The sequence below is a fragment of the Haliotis rufescens genome, unplaced genomic scaffold (assembly GCF_023055435.1).
Source record: "Haliotis rufescens isolate VD_foot unplaced genomic scaffold, xgHalRufe1.0.p SCAF_3, whole genome shotgun sequence".
Lineage (NCBI taxonomy): Eukaryota > Metazoa > Mollusca > Gastropoda > Lepetellida > Haliotidae > Haliotis > Haliotis rufescens.
The window spans coordinates 4,949,847-4,963,700 of record NW_025964001.1 but is presented as its reverse complement, the minus strand read 5'-3'; the positions used below and the strand labels follow the sequence as shown (position 1 = coordinate 4,963,700).

Here is a 13,854-nt window from a genome sequence, read left to right as displayed (position 1 = left end):
TTCTTCATTTTTGTGCTGAGAGATCAGATGAAAAATCTCCACTGAAACTGGAAATAGTGACGGTCACAGTACACATTGTTTCTTTTTAATATATAATACAATTTTCGGAAAATATTTAAAAACATATTTCTCCTGATCACGTTATCTCATTTTCCAGTGAGATGCGCTACCGACGAACTATATGAACTATATTTCTACAAGGAAATATTATTCATTTACACCGGCCAGCCTCACAAATCAAGTGTCATGTCGAAGGGTCGAAATGGTGCAACACCATGCTAATCTGTATCGGCGTGTTTTTAACTTATTTGGCTGTGTCGGTACACAATATCTTGTGAGAAATGGATACTGGGTCTCTGCTACCAGAAATATGGGAAACTTACGCCCAACTCGCTCGCCGGCGGTCAGACAAACATGCATCGCAGGTAAGGAATATACCTTGTATAACATCTAGACTATAGTAGGCCTGGTATTAACGGGTTGTCTACTCCAATCTCACCGCTTTCCCGGTGTCACTTACAACCCGACCATTGCGTGTCGGTCAGGTCAGTCCAAGCATGTTTCATAGGTCACTATCGGTGGATAGAAAGTTTGTAAAATCGAAACTGAGGATTGAATTTATAGAACTTTTATCATGTTCATAAAAATTGGGAGCACCACACTTCGTAGGTTAAATAGTCTTGACGAGTCTGCTTCGGGATACCGGTTGTTATATAACGTATTTTATGTTATCGTGTAGGGTTGTTATAGCAGTAGGTGTGAAAAAATAAAATATTATTGAATCCACGATTACTATACCATCATCAACATCATCAACAGTGTTTAACATCTTTGAGATTCACCTTAGAACCAGCATTTGATTATTTGATACTGATGTTACAGCATCTCGCGTGAGTCTCACACATTTATCACCGATGTCACGCTCACACTCAAGTTTGGGAAATTCTCACGCATTCATATAAAATGTAGATAAAAATGTATTGAAACGCTTTTCTCTTTCGATTTATCGTGATTGCAACCAACACGGCGAGACTGGGTTCATTCTTCCCCTTTCGCTATAGCTTGTTGTTATTTCAGAATACATGCCCTCTAAGACCATTAAAACGGTCTTAAAATGATTCAAAGCCACTTTTCCCGGGGTGGGGGTGGGGTGGGGGGCTTCGCCACCCTGTGCCCCCCACCCTGCGCCCCCCACCAGGGCCCAGCAGGGCTTGCAGCCCTTGCACCCTGGCTTCTCACTCATTTAGACATCCAGGGGTTGACAGCTATGTGATCACCTGGACCCAGTTGGCCGATTTTGTTCAGGGAGTCTGTATACAAATTTCGATTTGACTAGATTTAACTTCAGATGACTTATAAACATTTGTTCAGATTAAATAGATAGGCATGGTCTATAGATTCAAGTCCTCAGGATTTTAATGAAGATTTTTTTAGAACGGGGCTTCCAGGGTGACCAGTGTACCAGCAACATAAAATATCATCACTTGCTTGATAACATGATAACTGTGTTAGAACCTACACCGAAACGTCGCTCCTAATTGTAATAAAGAAGTTGTTCATCCATAAGTCTTATCCTTACTTAGTACTCCAACTTCTAAATGCCTCTCAAAGAAGTTAAACATAAAATATGTTCAGTGTTGTGAAGCCATAAACTTGTTGCAGATGAAGATTTCCTTATTTGAATCGAAACTTTATGATTGAGGAAGTAAAACTGTCATGGACTGCCCAAACCCTTACTGCATTTATCAGATGGGAAATATCTGTAAAATGTTATGTGCTTCCTACAAGTTTTGTTTGTATGTTTGTTTGTTCTTTAACACCGCACTCAGCACTATTCCTGCTATATGACGGCGGTCTGTAAATAATTGAGTCTGGACCAGACATCACGAACATCGATCCACGCAATTGGGATACGATGACACACGAGCCTGACACGAGCCTGACCACCCGATCCCATTAGTCTCCTTTTACGACAAGCATGGGTTGCTGACGACCTATTCTACCCCGGATCTTCGAGTGCTTGCTACAACTGAATTAATCTCAATGATTCAAGCAGCCATTCTCTTTTGCCTTCCATGGGGTACTCCATGCATATACCCCTCCAAGTTAGAGTTGCTCTCAGCTGCATGTGCTGGTTTAAGCATGTTAAGACCAACCTGGTGGATTAGAACCAGTGCTTCATCACTTGGTTGATTTGTAGCTCAATGATGTGGATCATTGCTTATAAGGTAAATCACTGTATTGTCTGGTCCAGACTTAATGATATACAATTCGCTGTCTTATTGCTGAATGCACTGTTAAACAATAAATAACCAAACAGTGCTTATAATTTGTGTCTGTTCTCATATTTTATATGTTGCAATTGTAATGGAGGTAGATTTAATGGTTGTATATTTGAATGGTACAATATTTCTGTTGCAATGCATATTCTATTACTTAGCGGTTTGCCAGGACAAACTACTCATGTACTTATGACTTTGTTCAATTTTTTTTACGGGGCCATCAACGATGGGTCTCAAGCTGTAATAAAACTGTAAAAGTATTTGAGTTGAATCAATGAAGGGTACTCAACATTGTGCCTACGCCTTGATAAGCTTTAACATGCGAATCAAGAATCGATACAGCAATATTTTGTGTCTTGTGAAAACCATGATGAAAGTATGACGTTCATAAAACGAAATAAGTGAAGAGAGTTTGCAAAAAAAGGATTCTTCAGGCGGGATGACCGTACACTCATGAAATCCTTTGAAATTAGAGTACCAAACATTGTGTCTACGATAGAATAAGCAAGAATTGTTACAGCAATATTTTGTGTCTTGTAAAAACATTGATGCAGAGCTCCAGATAAGCTTTTTGGTGTTGTGGGTATTTTACCCATGCATTTTAAAATCATTGGGTATCAGTAATCATGGTAATTCTACCTGCGTATTCAAATTTCTGTTACCCACTAGCTTTTACACATGTGGGTATTTAAGTTAAATATTTAAAAACACTATTCATCTAGTCCCTGCAAACTGGTGTCGTGTGGGTTCGAGAGCTTTATAGGACTCAAAAATACCACTTCCACAAGAAAGTGTGATGGCAAATGATCATGATGTAACTGTCATCGTGGAGTTTGGCAAGGTTGACGGAATGCCCCTTTATTATTTTCAAAATAAGTTGCTGATTTGCTAATCGAATACGCAGGGTTACTTCACAATATTTTGATGATACGCACAAGTTTTATTTTTGTAGTGTATCTGTAATGTTCGTTGCATATTTGATACGCTTGGATTATATTTTACTGTGTATTTCTGCATTTCTGATGCGTATTTCACGCAGATACGCAGCTTATCTGGAGCTCTGTTGATGAAAGCATTACGTTCATAAAATGAAATATGTGCACAGATTTTGCAAAAAAGGATTCTTCAGGTGGGAAATCCTTTGAACTTAAAGGCAACTTGGCTGCTTCTTTGAATAATGTTAAATGGCCATGACAGCTATTATTTGTCCAGTCTATCATGATTTCACTTATGCTGTTAGAAGAATTATTTCAACAAGATGTTTGCAGCCCGTAGTGTAGTCTCCACAACTGGATGCATTTAAAGGCCATGTGACCTGACAATAGTACAATAGCTTTACCAGCAGGATAACAAGTGGGTTAGTGATTGTATTCTTACGAGGGCGTCATAAATAGCTGGCTGTATGATTCATGCCATAATACATAGAATGAGATCTACAACTGCGACATGACTGTACCAGTGTCTAATCTCATGAGATTTTACTGATTTGTCATCTGTGTTGATATTGTTATCTTATAGGCAGTTGACAACTGATGAAATGAAAACTGTGGAGCTATTGTATGGGAATGCATATGTGCATGCAAGGTTGTATCTCCATCTGTTCATAGGCTGATATTCAACCCCAATTCTGGAGCAGATTTCACTACAATTTCCAAAATCTGAATTATAATTTCCCTGATAATGTAATAACTGATAACTTATTTCATGGCTTTGTGAGGTAACCTGTATTTCACTGTTAACAGGACCAATGAAGACGAGGAAGTGTTAATGCAGTCTCATAATACAATGTTGAAATGCCTCTGAATTTAAGGAAATAAGCATGATAATTTTTATAAAAAATCCCACTTTTAAATAAAAGAAAAAGGGATGCTTATTTTTTTAATCCTAGAAAATCCCTGATATATATATGTTATTGTATTACTATTGTTATAGTTATCTTCTCAAAGCAGGACAAGCTACAAATGAGGGCCAGTGAAGTTCAGCACCCAGGCTTTATCCCTAGCTTGTGTTTTACATTTTCACCCAAAATCTTGCTGCCGTGTTTCAACTAATTTATTATCCTTCTAAATGCAAGAAATACCTGAAAGAATAAAAAAAACCCATTGGAATACACTTATATACACTGATATAGTGAAACCATACCATAATCATGGTTTAAAAATGAATTTGATGACAACGGGCGAGAAAGACCATTGCCAGTGATTGCAGCATGCATACAACTGAAGTAAGTGACATGTAAGATTGAACACCCTTTCATCACCTGCCCCACTGACCCGTGAACATAGGTCTTCAGCAACCCATGTGATTGTGCTTGTCATAAGAAGCAACTAACGGGATCGGGTGGTCAGGCTCGCTGACTTGGTTGATGCATGTCATCCTTATCCAAATTGCGTGGATCAAGGCTCATGATGTTACTCACTGGATTGTCTGGTCAAGACTCAGTTATTTCCAGACCGGCGTCATATAGCTGGAATGTTCCTTTCTTTACCTGAATGTGAAGCTAAACAACAAAATTGAACAGGCAAACAAAAAATGCATGTGAAATTTCTCTTTAGGATTATACAGAATATTACTGAATGTGGCGTTAAACAGCAAACAAACAACATAATCTTAGGTGATTAAATACCATTTTGAATTGGTAATATTTATTGTTATCGGAAGTGCGGCTTTAAACAACAAACAAACAAACCTGCCCTGCTGGCTTAGTGTGAAAACAGTGGATTACCATTTTCAAAACATGATAAATGCGGTTGCATATTGATTCACGCCATGGAATTTACATGTAAAAACCTGTGGCTTTTAACCATTCATTAATCAAGAATCAACATTAGGTTTTAGTGATGTAACAGTCTTGATTAGAAAGTCGAGGGCATACTGCCAGATTGCCCTGGGCATGGATACCAGCAACTGAGTTTGCAGGCTTTCCACTGTTTCAAGAAACTTTAGTTAAGAACAATAAGTTGGCTTTAGTATAGGTTAAAAATCAGGTTTACACAAGTCCTATTCTTAAAAACCCTGAATTGCTAAGGCTGCATTATCACATGTAATGCATGAGCATGATGAGTGATGGTGACTACGACAGAATACGCATCCTCACAGCTTGGTAACTACCTCATCCAGTTGATATCAAGTGTGATATCAGTCACTACACAGATAATTGACCAGGTACCACTAAGCGGGTGACCACCATGAGTGCAGTCCATGCTAAATAAGCATCAGTAAATGAGGTAGTACATGGTCCTTCCTCACCCGTGATAGTTCTCACGTTGGTCTAACGGAGGTCAGAGCATCAGGGGGTTGTACTGACCTCCCGCCATCACACACTAAGCGCCATCACACACCAAGCGGTCAGCCTCATGTGACTGTGCTCATCATGTGATAACACCAGGATTGTTGTGTCTGTGATGTGCTGTGTTCATCTCTGTAGTGTTCCCTGTAATCTGAGTTTCAAGGAAACATCCTGCTGCTGGTTGTCGGCATAGGATGTGGGAGGATGTGGAACAATATACCGGGTAGATTTCTGGAGTGAGTGAGTGAGTTCCCAGCCAACCTGCATGTACATGATGTATGTTAAATTTGTTTACCATTGATATAATAATATTGATGAAAACACAATATATTTCACTCTACTAAGCTTATAAAATAAACCAGTAAATTTAAAGGGCTTATTACCCATAGTGAGTGAGTGAGTGAGTATAGTTTAACGGTGCTTTTAGTAAAATCCCAGCAATATCACAGCAGGGGACACCAGAAATGGGCATCACACATTTTATCCATGTTGAGAATCGAACTCGGGCCTTTAGAGTGACGAGCGAACACTTTAACAACTACACTAACCCACCACCCCCTTGTGTCTGGAGATTTCGTGAACATCCTTGTCTTGGATCTGGATCAGCGTTGTTGTCAGCATTCAGTTAGCATAAGTTTGTATACTCAAGATAAAAGGGGCCCAGTACCCCATGATTGTGTTACTGTAAGGATGTCTGGGACAGACCAGGCTCCCAGTACCCCATGATTGTGTTCCTGGGACAGACCAGGCCCCCAGTACCCCATGATTGTGTTCCTGTAGGGCTGTCTGAGACAGACCAGGCTCCCAGTACCCCATGATTGTGTTCCTGGGACAGACCAGGCTCCCAGTACCCCATGATTGTGTTCCTGTAAGAATGTCTGGGACAGACCAGGCTCCCAGTACCCCATGATTGTGTTCCTGGGACAGACCAGGCTCCCAGTACCCCATGATTGTGTTACTGTAAGAATGTCTGACACAGACCAGGCTCCCAGTACCCGATGATTGTGTTCCTGTAAGAATGTCTGGGACTGACCAGGCTCCCAGTACCCCATAATTGTGTTCCTGTAAGAATGTCTGGGACAGACCAGGCTCCCAGTACCCCATGATTGTGTTACTGTAAGGATGTCTGGGACAGACCAGGCTCCCAGTACCCCATAATTGTGTTCCTGTAGGGCTGTCTGGGACAGACCAGACTCCCAGTACCCCATAATTGTGTTCCTGTAAGAATGTCTGAGACAGACCAGGCTCCCAGTACCCCATGATTGTGTTCCTGTAAGGATGTCTGGGACAGACCAGGCTCCCAGTACCCCATGATTGTGTTCCTGTAGGGCTGTCTGAGACAGACCAGGCTCCCAGTACCCCATGATTGTGTTCCTGGGACAGACCAGGCTCCCAGTACCCCATGATTGTGTTACTGTAAGGATGTCTGGGACAGACCAGGCTCCCAGTACCCCATGATTGTGTTCCTGTAGGGCTGTCTGGGACAGACCAGACTCCCAGTACCCCATAATTGTGTTCCTGTAAGAATGTCTGAGACAGACCAGGCTCCCAGTACCCCATAATTGTGTTCCTGTAGGGCTGTCTGAGACAGACCAGGCTCCCAGTACCCCATGATTGTGTTCCTGGGACAGACCAGGCTCCCAGTACCCCATGATTGTGTTCCTGTAAGAATGTCTGGGACAGACCAGGCTCCCAGTACCCCATGATTGTGTTCCTGGGACAGACCAGGCTCCCAGTACCCCATGATTGTGTAACTGTAAGAATGTCTGAGACAGACCAGGCTCCCAGTACCCGATGATTGTGTTCCTGTAAGAATGTCTGGGACTGACCAGGCTCCCAGTACCCCATAATTGTGTTCCTGTAAGAATGTCTGGGACAGACCAGGCTCCCAGTACCCCATAATTGTGTTCCTGTAGGGCTGTCTGGGACAGACCAGACTCCCAGTACCCCATAATTGTGTTCCTGTAAGAATGTCTGAGACAGACCAGGCTCCCAGTACCCCATGATTGTGTTCCTGTAAGGATGTCTGGGACAGACCAGGCTCCCAGTACCCCATGATTGTGTTACTGTAAGGATGTCTGGGACAGACCAGGCTCCCAGTAACCCATAATTGTGTTCCTGTAGGGCTGTCTGGGACAGACCAGACTCCCAGTACCCCATAATTGTGTTCCTGTAAGAATGTCTGAGACAGACCAGGCTCCCAGTACCCCATGATTGTGTTCCTGTAAGGATGTCTGGGACAGACCAGGCTCCCAGTACCCCATGATTGTGTTACTGTAAGGATGTCTGGGACAGACCAGGCTCCCAGTACCCCATGATTGTGTTCCTGTAGGGCTGTCTGGGACAGACCAGGGCCCCAGAGCTGACTATTATAAAGCCCCATTATGGTTTGTTTGTTATTAAATAATTTCTCTGCATTGAACTAGCCAGCAGGGTAAGGAGACTCCACTCATCCTGGCAAGTTTTGCTTGTCTCAGCCAGAAGGCTAGTATGAATTCTTACAGTGTATACAGACCAGTATGTTAATTTGCATCAACATTTGACAAACATCAGTACATATGAGAGAATACAGGCATAATGCACCATTTTTGTTTATGTCCCAAATGGGACACATCTACATGCATCTAATTTGATACAGTATTGAAAATTGGAAATAAGTTCTAACATGTACCAGATGTTTGTGGTATATTTAATCAAAATATTCCATTTATAATACCAATACTGATATAACTGTGATAATACACAAGAAAAATATTTAATAAAGTTTGCTGATTTGGTCTATGTAATTCACATACATGGATAAATGTTGATTTTTATAAGAGTGGGCTGTTATTGTTGTTTGTACGAATAGATTCAGTGGAACGAAACTTGGATCGTCATGATTCAAGATAAACCTGACCCCAATTATTTATTTGCAACCAAAAGTAGAACAGGATCTGATCTCATTTGTTGTTTCAATGTGTGTTTGGCTAGGCAGGTAAATAGGTCTTGAAGTCTTGTGGGGAGCATGGGTGGCCCAGTCATCTAAGGCAGTGTGTAGAGTAGCATCTCTTTGGGCATGCCATAAACCTATGACGGTGGGTTTGAATCCCATTTTGCCCAAAAAGGTTTCAAGGTTGGTCAGCACCAAACCTGTGATCAAGGGTTTCACCAAAGTGGTAAACTCTGAGACCTGCATCACTTCAGGTTTTTCTCCCAAAATTAAGCTGTGCAAAATACCTGGATACTGTTTAAAGCGGTATTGAACCCAACTCATGCTTGCAGGCATGCACAAACCCACCCACCCACACATGCACACACACACATACATGCATGCACCCATGCATGCACACACCCACACATGCACACACACCCATGCATGCATGCATGCACCCACCCACACATGCACACACCCACATATGTACACACACACACACACACACATGCATACACCCATGCATGCACACATCCACACATGCACGCACACCCATGCATGCACACACCCTCACATGCATGCACACACCCACACATGCATGCACCCATGCATGCACCCACCCACACATGCACACACACACGCATGCACGCACACACGCACTTACACATGCACAACCACACATGCATGCACACTTGCATGCACGCACCCACACATGCAAACACCCACACATGCATGCACACACGCATGCACGCACCCACACATGCACGCACCCACACATGCACGCACCCACCCACCCATATGTTGTAAGAACATACGCTGATAGAACTAAAAAATTGTAAGGTATAAATTAGACTGTGCCAGTGAAAATCATGTACACCATGTACACTACCATGTCCTCAAATAAGATTGACACTTATTATAATGTTTCAAAAGCAGGTGGCTTACAAAGAATACCTACGGGGTAGCACTGCCATTGTGGCTGTCTTGCTTTGTCCATGTGGAAAACAGTTTGTGTGGTCACAGAAATATTATTTAAACCTTTCTTAGTTTTTGTTTTCACATATTGGTTGATAAACCCACCAAACCAAATGAAGATTGTCTTAGATATTTCCAATTTTTCAGATGGTATCTTCCTCCGGGGGAGGGGGGGATGGTATTCAGAGTGTGTCATGTCATTTTTGTGAGCACTGACATGATGACATGAAGTTCACAGATTTCCTTATATTAATTTCATATTCATACATCACAAAGCTAGCCTGTCATGCGTGAGCTCCCTGAAGAACCTGTTGTATAAGGGAGCATCTGTTTAGCAGTACATGGATATCGTATTTTACTTATATAAAGTGTATTGTATATGGAATTTACATCATGATGTAACAGGACCTGCTAACACATCCTTCAGTGTCCTTGTCGACAGCCCATCAGTTACGTCACATGACATGACCACGCTACCGTGATTCTTCCGACCACCGTCAGTTTGGAAGTGGAGGTGTGGTTTCCTTTCTGACCTTTAGTTTAAAATACATCTGTGAGTATTTGGAATGTCATGCAGTGTCCTGATGGTGCCAGTCACATGATTTGGTCACGTTTCCGTGGTTCTTCCAAACTCTGACATTTCAGAGAAGGAGGCAGGAGCTACTTTTTTCTCATTTCACGCCCATTAGATACATCTGTGCGTATTTGGAATGACATCCAGCGTCCTGATGCTAGGTCACACAATGTGGTCGCGCAACAGTGATTCTTCCCACCGCTGAGAGATTGGAGGGGGAGGCAGGATTTACCTTTTCTCCATCAGCAATCATAAGATTTACCTATGTGAGTATTGTGAATGAAATCTGAAATTAATATTTTATGTGAAATTGTCTATGGTAGCCGTTCCCATTATTGGCCGACTAACTGCTATTTGTTCACTTGGAGGTGTACCACAGTGTGAGTGAGTGAGTGAGTGTTCAGTTGTATAACGCAGGGAGCAGTTGAAGATAGTTGTTATTATGGTTGAATCGTTCATCGGTTACCATGGTTACTGTCAGTTGGTCTAAATGTGACTATTTTGATGGCTACAGACTGGTTTTGCTAATCATGCTAATGCCTACAACTTCTTCTTTACAAGTCAGTAAATATTTTGAATAACTTTAAACTTTTCTCCACCCAAACTTTTCATGTCCTTATATGTATGCTCCAAAGGAACTTAGAAAGCATGTCCCATTGTCAGGGACAGGTCGTTTATCACAGGGGTGGGTGGGTCAGAGGTGTTTGTTGCGCTGATGGACTAAAAATAATTACCTTCCCCAAATGCTTGTCCTATTTTTGGATGACCCTGCCCCAGGTCCTTGTAAATTATTTTCATGACCCTCCTGAAAAGACAAAATGTGAAAGCTCTTCATATTTAATTGTGACATGTCCTCTTTTATTTGACCCTACTTAGACTGTCATATGTTAAATGTTTTGGTGACTGGCCCCAGATTCCCTCTGACCTGTCTACCCCCTTAATAAGTTACCATGGTTACCTCCCTGAGTGTAATAAACTGGAAAGCGACATCAAACCCCATTTCACTTCACCAAGACTATAAGTGAAACTAAAGCCAGTGGCTGTTTTGTTGATGAAACCGTTTTGTCTTCCAAGAATAGGCTTGAGAAACCAACATTATGGGTGTGGATGATTGATGCTGATCAATACGCAGGGGCTTGTAACGCAAAAATAAGAAGTGTTTTCTCTTCCATATGACTGCTGACATTTTATGAAGTGTGGCTGCTTTTAGCTAATGATCAAGTGTTATGACATGTTTATATATTGTTCAAAAAAAGTTAAGGACCACCCATTTCTTTCATATAACTAATGTTTATAATAACTATTGTCATATGAAAGAATGGGGTGATCCTTGACTTGTCCGTGAAATTTACATGATACACAGCTTTTCCATTAGACGAGAGGTCAGTCACATGACCGCGAAACTGAAATCCATTAGTGTATGAACAACGTATTTTGGTGTTCATGTGCTTTTCACGAGACTGTATTCTTGAAATGACGTAAACACTGACGGACTACTTCCACATTCCTGGTGAAACCCCTGGGCATTCCCTACCATGAATAAATACAGAAGTGTCGTTTATCATAATTTGGACCCTTTAATCTTGAACTTAGAATTTTAGCATACATTGGAAGAAGTCAGAGAATGTCAATGCATGCCCGTCTCGTCCTAGAGAACAACACGAAGAAAAGCACATCCAAACTATTGTAGTGTCGACTCAATCTGTGCCTAGACTACATTGACAATCTTAAGTAATCTATCAATTTTCCTTAGTATCTATTTGACACATCTTTGCAATCACCTTTCAATGATTGTCCAATCTATCAGTGATGACTAACACTTGTAATAGCGACAGGCTCATTAACAACTTTGGAAATCTATCCCGTCACGTTTATTTGTATCGGCCGGTTTGACGTCCTGTACTTGATGTAAATGTATTACGACGCGCTGTCATTGTGACAGACTTACTGAGGTAGTTCTTAACAGACCTTTCTCATCTAATGAGGATATTAATTGAATACATATTGTAAAGAAACCGCAAACGTTGTTCCCATAGAGCATATTGAGCATACATACATTGATGTCACCTCTCGTTTTGTGGAACTATTTTAATCCGCGATACAGCTGGTTGTTGTATGGCTGTATGAAGTCACACATGCTAAATGTAATTGTGTACGGATCCAGGTCTTCATCCTTTGTGGTAAAAAGTAGTGACATAAAAAATTATTTGAATTGAGTAGTAAATGTGTTTGTGAAAGATGGATGAACTGAACTTTCTGATGTTCCGATAAAGGATTATGTAAACAACATCGATTGGTATCCGAAACTGCTATACAGATAAATTGTTTGTGTCGGTAATCGATTAAGGTCACGGCGGTGAAAAATATTTATTATTTCAAAGTTTCATAATTCATAGAACCATTCATAAGATCCATACAAAATTAGTAATTACACATAGACTCAGAAAGTGAAACTAGAAAGGTGTGGCATTTTGGGAATAAAAGTTTGAATGTTTTATATCAAGATAAGAGCAGGTATTTTGATGTGTAATATCTGGAAAATATGCACAAAAATTTATGCCAGTTATTTTCGATGACTGACAAACCGATTGTAATCAATATTAGTTAGGACAAACATTCCTAATTCTATTTCCTCTTCAGCGTGTTCAGTGTAGACAGTCCTGTTCTGTGTTCATATATATGTATCTTGTGTAGCAGCCTGTAGGCCCAGTACATGTGAGTAGACAGGGCATTACTAGGGTGAAAGGTACAGGAAGGTAATGATACAATACGTATCATGATATATAGGTCACGATACGATATGTATCACGATACGCATATTTTCGTCAAATCTCAAAACTTCTTGACCATAATTATTTCAAAGCAGGTTCAAAGCGAAAGGCTTGATGTAGACACATGTTTGTAGCGGCTATTTTTAGTAGTGAACTTGAAATGCTAATTACAACACATTCTGCAGTATTTGACTGACAAAAACGTTTGGGGTCATTAAATGAGTAGTAAAAATTTATTTGGCAAGTGAATCGTCTTGTATCGCGATACAGTAAAAATGTGTCGTGCATCGTATCGTCGTTAACACTAGTCTCTGGACTAAATACAAATTTGTAAGGCTGAGTTCCGTAAAATATTTAAGGTCTAATAACAGGTGATGTGTTCACAAAATTAGGATCTACTGATCAAGACTCCCCAAGACGTGTGTGCTAGTAGCTAGATACAACAGTTGTGGCATACACTGCTGTTACATGGTTTGCGGCCTTCAGTCTGAATACAAGTCTTGTGACATTCCTTCTGTGTTGTAGGATCAGATGATAATATATGAATAATTACTCTTGATGAGGTCAATATGCGTAAACAAGGACCCGAGGACCAAACCCTGAGGTTGTCTGACCGTCGAAAGAGTCGGGTCTGAGGGTCCTTGTTTTTGCATATTTACCTCGTCAAGAGTAATAATTTGTTTTGTTATGTTTGCTAAAAGTGGTGTAAAACCATACTCACGCACCCACTTAAAATAAACTTTGCATCATTTTATTTCCATTTATGTCCCAATACTTTACTCATAGGTATATGACTGCCATGATATGTCTGGAATCTGGTGTATTTTAAACAACATTCACTCTCTTAGATTTGTATACCGTATTTCCTCTAATAGAAGCCCGTGCATCTAATATTTTCATGCAAGCTGTTGACCTGGCGTCATAATGGATGCTCACTACCTAACTGAAGTCTGCACCACATACCCTTGACATGTTGTTTCGAAAGACGGGAGGAGATACCAGTAGTGGAAGGGAGTAATCATTTCATGCCATAACCAAATTTAATAGGG

The 13,854-nt window shown here is 40.9% G+C and overlaps 1 protein-coding gene across 2 annotated transcripts in view; it reads left to right on the top strand.

Moving 5' to 3' along the window:
- The first annotated feature begins 237 nt into the window (after nucleotides 1–237).
- The window catches only part of LOC124131833 (lysosomal-trafficking regulator-like), a 104,490-nt gene continuing 90,873 nt past the window's right edge, over nucleotides 238–13,854 (top strand). Inside the window, exon 1 of one of the 2 annotated variants that reach the window (XM_048403570.1) lies at nucleotides 238–425. In XM_048403570.1, coding sequence (XP_048259527.1) covers nucleotides 342–425 — 84 coding nt within the window. In that variant the 5' untranslated portion in view covers nucleotides 238–341. Of the gene's footprint in view, nucleotides 426–9,875; nucleotides 10,301–13,854 lie in introns of those variants that run through there. The other variant, XM_048403571.1, reaches the window with a different exon arrangement.